The sequence below is a fragment of the Nipponia nippon genome, unplaced genomic scaffold, assembly GCF_047370975.1.
Source record: "Nipponia nippon isolate SJK-2023a ecotype South Korea unplaced genomic scaffold, ASM4737097v1 scaffold_1, whole genome shotgun sequence".
Lineage (NCBI taxonomy): Eukaryota > Metazoa > Chordata > Aves > Pelecaniformes > Threskiornithidae > Nipponia > Nipponia nippon.
The window spans coordinates 147,065,162-147,075,674 of NW_028262290.1; the positions used below are offsets into that span (position 1 = coordinate 147,065,162).

At 43.5% G+C, this 10,513-nt stretch overlaps 1 protein-coding gene across 8 annotated transcripts in view; it reads left to right on the forward strand.

Moving 5' to 3' along the window:
• The window catches only part of MLLT10 (MLLT10 histone lysine methyltransferase DOT1L cofactor), a 139,514-nt gene extending 131,057 nt beyond the window's left edge, over window positions 1–8,457 (forward strand). For 6 of the 8 annotated variants that reach the window (XM_087776542.1, XM_087776505.1, XM_087776534.1 and 3 more), the window contains 3 exons: window positions 1,853–1,955; window positions 2,725–2,937; window positions 6,807–8,457. In XM_087776542.1, the coding sequence (XP_087632668.1) occupies window positions 1,853–1,955; window positions 2,725–2,937; window positions 6,807–6,875 (385 nt within the window). In that variant the 3' untranslated portion in view covers window positions 6,876–8,457. Of the gene's footprint in view, window positions 1–1,852; window positions 1,956–2,724; window positions 2,938–3,261; window positions 6,717–6,806 lie in introns of those variants that run through there. The other 2 variants (XM_087776568.1, XM_087776523.1) reach the window with 2 other exon arrangements.
• The last annotated feature ends 2,056 nt before the right edge of the window (window positions 8,458–10,513 follow it).

The following is a 10,513-nucleotide window of genomic DNA, read 5'->3' on the forward strand; positions in this document are numbered from 1 at the left end:
TCAAACTGAAGGTACCTATTTTTTTTTGCGGTTGTTGCAAATATTTTTGATACAATTGAATTTAACGCTGTTGGAAGGAATTTCAATTAATTGACGAGTGTCATCATTTAAAAGTCAAACATATTCACAGTTCTAGCTTATGTTAGGCCTGACTTTTCTGGTTGTAGCTCAGGAGGAAAATCTAGGAGTTTCCTTGGATAGGTGAAGTGTCATCTCTGCTTTCATCAACAATCAAACAAACATTGCTAGCAGTTATTGGGGAATAAATAGAATGGTGTTATCCGTTTTGTGTTCTGGCACGTTAAATCCCTGGTGTGTGTGCACCTGGAATATTATGTGCAGTTCTGATTATGCAGTTTCAGAAAAGGGTATAATACAAGGAAAAAAAACCAGTACAGCAGGAATAATCAGAGGCAAAATGGCTTGCACAGGACAAGGTCGGTAGAATTGACTTCTTGGCTAGGGAAAAGAGGTTTGAGAACCAGGAGAGTGGTAGAAATGATAGTAATGGATGTTGTGAAGCAGATGATGGGAAATAGCAAGTGCAGCCCAGCACATGTTTCCCATAGCACTGAGGCCATCCAATGAAGTATGAAACAAAGTTTGTGTTGCCTGCCCTGTCCCAGCAGTAGTGAATGGTGATCCTATGGGTATTTCTATGCTGGCTGGTTGATACAAAGTAAATGTCAAAGTGATCACGGAGCCGGGCTACAGTATGCCAGCTACTGTAGAAAGGCAAGATAAATATTGCGTCCTGAAGAGCTGGATGGTTGTAGCCTAACTGTGCGGATTTGTGGCTGATTTAAATTAATTTAATTCCTTACTACCAATCACAACTAGCAATCCTGTTGTCCTGTTGGTATCCTATGCACAGCTTCTTGCTGATACTAGTGCTTGTGCATTCACACAATAACCTCATCTACATTAACAGATGATGCTTCAGTGTTTTCTGTTGGCTTAGGTTTCAGCTCCATTCCCACCAGATGCAGCTCATTGTGCAAGAGCTAGTGCAAGGGGAGGCAATACTTAACCTTTCAATAGCAGGGTAAACCTATTGTGAAACTACACCTTCATAATTCAGTGGGTGTTTAAACTAGTAGAAGCTAACACTGGTACCGAAAGAGTAAATCAAGCTGTCTTCCTGGTCTTCTGTTCCAAACCCCGCCCTTGTTCATGCTGCTGGTCTTGCAGTGAACTGGCATAGCTGAAGAAACCTTTTATTTCCAGACCGGTTGTCAGCTGGATCAGTTCCCTGCCCAGTTTCCTAAATAGCTGCAGAAAATGTTAGGTAGGCATGAAAACAGGGACGGGGAGCTAAGCAGTAGGCAACTTCATTCCATGGCAGCATCAGTTGGCCCACTACAAGGCTGAATGGGTTTGCTAAATTAGAGATGAGGTATAGGCAATAGTGATAGATTTGAATACAGCAAAAGATGAGAATTAGAAGGAAACCAAGGCAAAGTAAATGCTAGTTAAATAAGTATTAAAGGTTGGTAAGAGCTGTCTTACAGTACAAAATCTGGCCTTTCTGTGTAAAGTATTTGAAAAAATGTAGAAATGGTAATTATTATCTGAGTTTAAAATAATGTGCACATAGAAGACTTACGTTACGGGTAAGATGTTGCTGTTCCTCAGCATAAATGAGACTGGGGGTGGTGGTGGTAATGTCTAGGTATGTATCAAAAAAGGCAACTGAACAGACAGACTATTTAATACTTGACAGTATGCAATCAAAATGCTAAATAGGAACTGTCTACTTGTATACATATTTTCTTTGTTTCAATGGAAAGCTGAAGTAAAAAGTTCCCATACTTTCATATAAACTACAGTATTACCCTGTCAAACCCTACAGTGCCTCGGGACTAGGATTACTTCCTGACCAACAGAGACAACTTCTACTCCATCAACAACACCAGCAATTTCAGCAGTTACTAAGTACCCAGCAGCTCACATCAGTAAGTTTTCCAGTTAATTGTGATTTGTTCTTCTACTGTATTCTAAGGCACGGATAAACTCAGCCTAATACAAATACTAGAAATGTGTTTAACTTGGTATTACAGGTTTTGATAATCTTTCAGTTTTTCAGTTGCTTCAACCTTTTTGGATGATAGTCATGCTAAATTACAGGATGCTACTGGGCTGTGTGTATTGCTAGGAGAATCGTTCCCTAGTGCCTTCAGTCCCATTTTGTCCCATGTGGACATGGTGGCTTGTCTCTATCAGCATCAGCTGTGGGCAGCAGAGTTTGGGACCATTCTGGATTCTATCAATATCCTAAGCTATTCTCCAGTTTCACTAGGACTCTAGCGAAAGATTTTTGGGTATCATCTCGTGAGCTGTCTTTGCTCTGCCTTGCAGTATTCATATAGGCCATTAGGTAACTGGTTTAACTATTTGTATTGTTAATTGTGTAGTTTTAGTACTTTGACAAAGATGGTTTGATATTCTTCTCAGGTATGTTTCTTCTGATAGAGGCCTGACAAAGCCAGCAGGCTTAGCTGAGCTTCTGCTGAGCTACTCATTTCAGGAAATTTTATAGGCACTTTCTTCTCTTTCCCACAGTCTCGTGGAACTTCATTCGTGCAACCTAAAGTAGCTGGGATTAGGTTAAGGGTTGCACTGACTGAAGATTTGGATAAGTAAGAAGCCAGGGAGGAGCTATTTTTCAGTAACTAATTCTTGATTTTTTTTTTTTTTCTCTTCCCTCCCCTCATATTACTCAAGGAACAGCATCAGGCCCTTTTGTATCAATTAGTACAGCAACAACATCACCACCACCAACACCATCAGTCTGAAGTACAGCAATTGCAGATTACTGGAGGAGCACAGATACCCATAAACAACTTACTTTCAGGCACACAGGCCTCGCCGCTTAATGCAGCTACTACCAACCCATTCCTTACAATTCATGGAGATAACGCAGCTCAGAAGGTGACAGTAAGTATATTTCTCACCTCATTTTCAGTGTAGTGCCTCCATGAGGTAACTAAAAGATAAGAAGCAAGTTATGTGCCTGTATTCACAACCCAAGGATGGTGAATTTTTTCTTTATTTTCTTTGTTTTTCTTGAGCTGCACTTAATGAGGTTCAGAACTCTGTGAACTTGTAGTCACTTACACCTAACCTGTCTGCTGCACACTCCTGCTTCCCTGGATCAGGACACCAATCCAGGGACCCTTGCCTTCCTCTTGTAGTTACAACTGCAGCCCTAGTCCTCCTCACCCCGCCTCCTTCCCCAACTTTATGTCTACCGTTTTGTAGATCATTCCTTTTATCACCTCACATGAAGAGTTTGTCCGGGCCAGGCCTCAGGCACTGTGGAGCTGCAGAGATTAGTTGATGACTTGAGAGATCAGAAGCCCGTTGCTGGGAAGGTGAAATACGTATTAGGAGAATGGGCTATGTGTATCTTGGTTCTGGCATGGGAAGGTGAGGCTGAGCGACTCCTTTGCTCGATAGAATAATAAAGCCCTTCCTAGACAGATAAGGAAACAAAACACATTTTTCTGGCAAAGATGTTCCGTTGTCTTCAGCATTTGCCCGTAACCTCCACCCCCAAGACAGGAATTCTTTCTTCAAGGAGTCAGAGAATAGACTTCATTCTCGAAGGGTCATGCAATTAAGATAAGAGAGGATGAAGGGAAGGAGCATGTGGAGCTGGTAAAAATGAAGGATGAGTAGAGCAGGAAGACAAATTTCTAGTATTCCTTGGAGAAGCCATCAAGTGGCAGTGGTAGTGAAAAAAGGGAAGCTTGTCTGCAACAGCAGGCGAGCAGAGTTTGGGGCTAGATATTCGTCCCCTCTCCACTCCCCACCCCCAAAGCCTCCAGGTCCTTTAGGGGCACAGTGGTGGAGAAGGACTCGGGCAGCTGGGCTTTTGTGGTACTTCCCAAACATAAGGTGAGACACAAAACATAAATGATGAATTTTCAAGACAGTTTTCCAGGAAACAGCTCCCTTCCATTAAAAAATACAAGAGTTTACTTTTATTAAGCTTTGCGCATGGTCGTTGTCACCTTGCAGTTTGGTCCGTTGTTGTGATGTTGCAACCGTACCGCAAACTGCAGGACTGCGGTAAGATCACGTTCTTTCCCAGGCGCTGACTGTCAGGGCAGAAGCGCTCTGTCACAGGGGTTTGCTCAATGCCTTGCCTTCATTTACAAACGTTCACAATTGGTTCTAGTATGTTTAGGATTTATCTCCCCTCATTTTCTAAAAATTAGTAGTAAATGGAATTGAGACCCTATATGTGGTTTGCATCAGAACAAACTATTCTCTCTGTGTGACCTTATTTTGAATTTTTTGAAATGGCTATTACTAGGTTTGGACAGCATGACCGGGCAGCACTAGTGTATTTTAAAAATATGCTGTAACAATTTTAGGTTTTGTATTTATATAGTTAGCTGTAAACAGTTCCAGGAAATCTCAGAACATCTTTCGAGCAAAACCCTTAGAAATAAATTTCTTTTGAAATTGCTTTTATTTTTTTTAAAGGTTAGAGTTGAGGCAGATTGCATTGGATTGTTGAACTATTTTAATCCAAAAAGAATTTTTGACAAATTCTCTATTTGCCAAAAGCTGACTGTTTTAATCTCATTTCCAGTTGGAACAGGTTTTGAAGCATTTCTGAATGCTCAGTGAATGAGATGCGGTTTTTGCTCAGTCCTGTTCAATACTCGCAGGAAATGTCTTTGTAGCAATTTATGAAAGAAAGATAATCGTGACGGGGCAAAACGGAGATTGTATTTCTATTCTGATGGAGAAGTGTATCATAGAATACCAGGTTGGAAGGGACCTCAAGGATCATCTGGTCCAGCCTTTCTAGGCAAGAGCACAGTCTGGATGAGGTGGCCCAGCACCCTGTCCAGCTGAGTCTTAAAAGTGTCCAGTGTTGCAGAGTCAATCACTTCCCTGGGGAGATTATTCCAATGATTGACTGTTCTCATTGTGAGAAATTTTCCTCTCGTGTCCAATCGGCATCTCCCTGGGAGTAACTTGTACCCGTTACCCCTTGTCCTCACCATGTGACTCCTTGTAAAAAGGGAGTCACTGTCTTCTGTGTAGCTCCCCTTTAAGTACTGGTACATGGTGATGAGATCACCTCTAAGCCTTCTTTTCTCAAGGCCGAACAAACCCAGCTCTCTCTGCCTATCCTCATACGACAGGCCCCCCAGACCCTGGAGCATCTTGGTGGCCCCCCTCTGGACCCCCTCCAGCCTGCCCACATCTTTTTTGTATAGCGGGGACCAGAACTGTACACAGTATTCCAGGTGTGGCCTGACAAGTGCTGAGTAGAGTGGGATTATGACTTCTTTATCTCTGCTGGTGATGCCCTTTTTGATGCAGCCCAGCATCCTGTTGGCCTTCTTGGCCGCAGCAGGACACTGTTCACTCATGTTGAGCTTCCTGTCCACCAGGACCCCCAGGTCCCTTTCCATGGAGCTGCTCTCCAGCCAGGTGGATCCCCATCTGAGCTGCACTCCTGGATTATGTTTTCCCAGGTGCAAGACCATACACTTGTCCTTGTTAAACTTCATAAGGTTCTTGTTAGCCCACTCTTCCAGCCTATCCAGATCTTCCTGCAGGGTGGCTCTCCCTTCCCGAGTGTCTACTTCCCCACTCAGTTTGGTGTCATCTGCAAACTTCATCAGGCTACACTTGATCTCCTTATCCAGATGACTTAGAAAGACATTGAATAACGTTAGGCCCAATATCGATCCCTGGGGGACCCCACTTGTGACGGGTTGCCAGTTTGAAAAAGAGCCATTTACCACCCCCCTTTGGGTGCGGCCCTTCAGCCAATTCCCCACCTACCGCACAGACCACTTGTCTGGGCCGTAACGCATCAATTTCTCCAGGAGGAGGCCGTGGAGAACCATATTGAAAGCCTTGGAGAAGTCCAGGTAGACAACGTCCACCGCTCGCCCCATGTCAACTGAGCAGGTTGCTTTATCATAGGCGGCCACCAGATTTGTCAGGCACGATCTGCCCTTGGAGAAGCCGTGTTGGCTTTTCCCAGTCACGTACTTCATTTGACTCGTGATGGCCCCCAGGAGGATCTGTTCCATGACTTTCCCGGGGACTGAAGTAAGAGTGATGGGCCTATAATTACCTGCATCCTCCCCTGAGCCCTTCTTGTAGATAGGGGTAACATTCACCTTCCTCCAGTCCTCTGGGACATCCCCCGATCTCCACGACTTCTCAAAGCTTATGGAGAGTGGCCCCGCAATGACATCAGCCAGCTCTCAACACCCTCGGGTGGATGGCGTCAGGGCCCATCGATTTGTAGGGGTCAAGCTCCTGTAATAATTCACATACAAACTCCTCCTTCACTGATGGTGGGTCTAGGTTTGGACAAACCTGGATTTTCATTCCCAGTGTAGATTTCCTTCTCCAGTGGGTAAAATGCAGCAGAGGTCACCTGGTATTTGTCTTGCCCATCATGTGGTTCTACGGAGAGACCAACAGCCCGGAGCAGCAAATCTTGTTGGAACCAAAGTAGAAGCAAAATTGGTGTTTTCTAATGCTACCTGTGGTGGCCTTAGTATCAGTTGTGTCAATGTAGGCCTTACTCCTTTAATTATTCTTTCCTTTCCCACTTTTTACTCTACAATATATATTGTAGAATAAAAATATATATATCTATTCTACAATGTATACATTTATTCTACAATATATATTATACAATTCTTTACAATGGAAAAGTTACTATTTAGATGGTGCTAGTAAATGTACCTCATCTGCTCTGTCATTTGTGTGAATTTAATTTTACTTAACTCTGTATTTTATAATCTGATTTTTAGAAGTATTTTCTCTTACACAGAGGCTCAATGATAAAACTGGACCAGTTGCGTCAGAGAAGAGTTGACATTTGAATGATACTTGAGAACTGCATGTCCTGCTGTTATAGCACTTCACCTGGCTGCAAACTGCAGTTTTCCCTTCTGCAGACTGAAGAAATGCAACAAGGAACTCTTACTGCACAGCAAAAGGTTAATGATTTCCACAAGGGTATTTTTGGTAGGCTTTCATTTGCTTTCTTGTTGCACTAAAATGGATGTACTTTTTAATGTTTCAGACTGTGAAGTAGATAAAACTCTGCAAACCATAATTATTTTGTCAATACGATGGTACTAAGTACAAATTCAACCATAGAAGAGCATATACATGACTCTTCAGTCCTAATCTTATAAATTGCAAGGCTAGCAGACTGGCTGCAGTCAGGCATTACTTTGGTTTCAGAGCAGTAGTTTTAAAAACCCACCCCGACCCTAGCCAGTCTGATCTGCTGCTGCAGTTGCAATATATCCTTTTAGACTAAGCTCGTCATGGCAGCCTGGACTTGCTGTTTGTCCTTTCTTTTTTACACACTTGTTTTGAAACCTGACTCATAAGGGAATCCACTTCCGAACTTTTTATTCCTTTGAATTCCTGTTGTTATATAGTGGGAGCTTTTCCTGAGTAAGACTTACAGTATGGAATCCAAAGTTTATTAATTTTGGTGTAGGTTTTAGAGTTCTGAGGTTTTTAAAGGAACCGGTTCGGTTCCCGTGACAAAGTTTTCTTACCAGATGAGAAGGCCACACTGGAAGAAGAATGTGTAGTGTTTGGCCGAAACCAAGTGCCTGTTGCTACCTCCATTTTGTCGAAATGGCTGCAAACAGCTGATCATGCACTAGACGCGTCCTTGTTAGCAGCGGGAATATTCTGTGTTGCACCAGCAGCCTTGTTGTTCTGCCTTTACTAGAGGTGTTTGTACCACTGTAGATAGCTCAGGCAGATTGTTACCTGGGTCACTTTTCACTAATAAATTACCAAAAAAGTGAGTTAGTATTTCCCACTATAATTTACCAGTGGTTGAAACGGGTGAACTTGTGTTACACCACTTCCAACAGCAGCTGATTTCATGGCGTGAGTCTATGCAGTATGGCGAAGGATAGCTTCAATGGGGGTAATGACCACTAATCAATATTAAGGTGGGAATTATTAGAGGAAAAGACCCAGCTGTAATTAGACCTCCACTGTGTACTTACTTGGAAGAACATGTTAATTCTGCAATATGTTTCTTAGTTAAACATTGCACAGTTCTTACCTCATTTCTGTAAATAAAGTTTTGTGAATCTGTTTTGTATTGTGAAGAATTCATAAGAAAACATTGATATTTTGATTTGTAATATTTCTAATTAGTAGATTTAATTGAAAAAGTAAAAATAATTTATTTTTATATGTTCTGGGGAATTTTTTAAAAATGTCACAAATCACTTTTGTAGATACTTTACAAAAGTAAACCAGTGGTTTATTTTACTTACTCAACGCACTGGTGGATATTCTGTAACAATTTGTACAAAAGGTAAGATGGAAATGTGCTGTTATTTTGACTAGATGTAAAATTCCAAGTGTATGAAAAGATACGTGCAAAGCTTTTGTTAATAAACTTTAATAATGTTTATAGTTGTATACTGCTTGTGTGAACCTGAGTCTCGTAGGAGAACGGACTATTTCTGTTAACATCACAGGACAGGAAGGATTTCAATCGCACATGGCCACTAACGTTTATTACAACAATCTTTTAAAAATGTTTCTCATGTAAATTTTGACTTTTCACGAGACAGATGCAGCTGCAGTACTGTCCAGGGATGTGTTTGCTTACTGGACGTAAAAGTCCAGTTGCAGCCCTGTGCCGTAGTCTGATGTCAGAGGTTTTTGCTCTCATCGTTGAACGAGAAATTGCAGTGGAACTGCAGGAGGAGGAGCGAGCTGTTGCTGTAATTTCATTTTGAAATAGCCTGGTGAGAGCTCTGCGGAGATGGGACGGGCTCTTTGTCTACACCATGCCTGTGCTAAGGCAATCGAGGCCTTTGGCTGTTGCTGTAATTTTTGTATTGTATTTTCTGTAAAACCAGCTCAATGTTTTTTCAGAAATTTAGCTTATTGTCCATGGAGGCGTTGGTAAACGCACAGCTGGACTCCTCCTGGTCTTTTATTTCCCAGGCAGCAAGGAGGAACGTGACCCTTCCCCTACTGTCACTTGAAGGTGAAATGTGAGGTTTGTGGTAGAACAGGTTTTAGCAGACAAGGGGCGCATTATGGCTCCCGCAGGATTTTCAGCCCCTTGCCAGTCAGGCGCCGGCTCCGGCTTTGGAACAAGCAGCAGGAAGATGGTGTTGCAAAGGCCTGTGGCATTTGCGTACTCTTCCATCTGCTCAAGTCCTGAGGATTGAATATTTGCATTTTGTTTTCAAATGGGGAAAACCAGAGTCCCGAAAGAAGACAGGTAAAGGAGCAAGCTGGGCACTAACCGTAGGGGAGTGTGAGCCACCCTCTGGCACAGGTAGGGCCATCACTAACATCCCCCCTCCCACTGATGAATGCTCTGTGCTGTAAGGCGAAGAGCCTCGGAAGACTGGTTGAACAGAAGGCATTTCTACTGATTAAAACCTGTGCGCCGCCTAGACCAGCTCTAGCACTGGGTACCGCCTTTCTTCTGGCCCTGTTGGCACTGACTATTTGTCAGTCAATGCGAAGAAGGGAGGGTATGTAGCACATATACGCTGGGCTATGAGACTTGTACTTCACAGCGCTCGACGTGCAGGTGAGGGGGGAGGAAAGCCCGGTGTGCCCACCAGCACGAGGCCTCCAGGGAATCCCGAGTCCCTTCTACTGAGGTCATGGACCGGAGGCTGACGTTACTGCTGCTCTACTCACGGACCTGCGATGAATCCAAAAGCTTCCACCTGGTAGACAAGACGTGTCAGTAAGTCACCTTGCTCCTATTGGAGCAGCACCATAGCAACCAGTGAAAGTGGCAAGTCCGGCTTTTCCTTGTGGGTTTCCTTTGTTTGAGAGGGACTGCCTAAATCCTAGAGAAGCATGAAAGGGGCAAAGTTGGAAGTAATAGTGAGATCGTCAAATTCAGGACGTTCTTAAAATCGCAACTTGTTAGAGACTGGTGCCAGCCGCCCAAGATCACAATGGCTGTTTCACAGTCCTCGTAGTCCTGATGGACCAACAATCAACAGCAGGGAAATAATGGAAAGGACAGTTCTGACATCTAAACAAAAATCCAATTCACTAGCCCTTTAAAGAAAGAGACCACATCAAAGCCAAGTTCATGTGAGGGCCAGATGCAGTCAAAACCAACCTTGTTTCAATGATGTTGCAGATCCTGACATCAAAGATGACGGGCTGTGGCTGATCTGGCACCAGTTCAGTGGAAGCCGATAGTGCCGTCCCTGTGGAATGCCTCTGATGCCAAAGCAGCCCAAGCCACTCCGCAGGTCCCCGGCAGCCAAGTCACTGGTTACTGAGCTGCCCTCAAATGTCTCGGGAGCTGCTGCGGGTTCAGAGTCACGAGAGCAGCACAGACGAAACGTGCACCGTTTCAGCAGTTCCATGTTAGCAGGCTTTTGAACTTCCTAATTTTTTTTTTCCCACCAAAACCCAGCTTTACTGACAACAATGATGACACACCTTATGGCTTACAGGAGCCAACTAATTCTGGACAGCCTAGGAC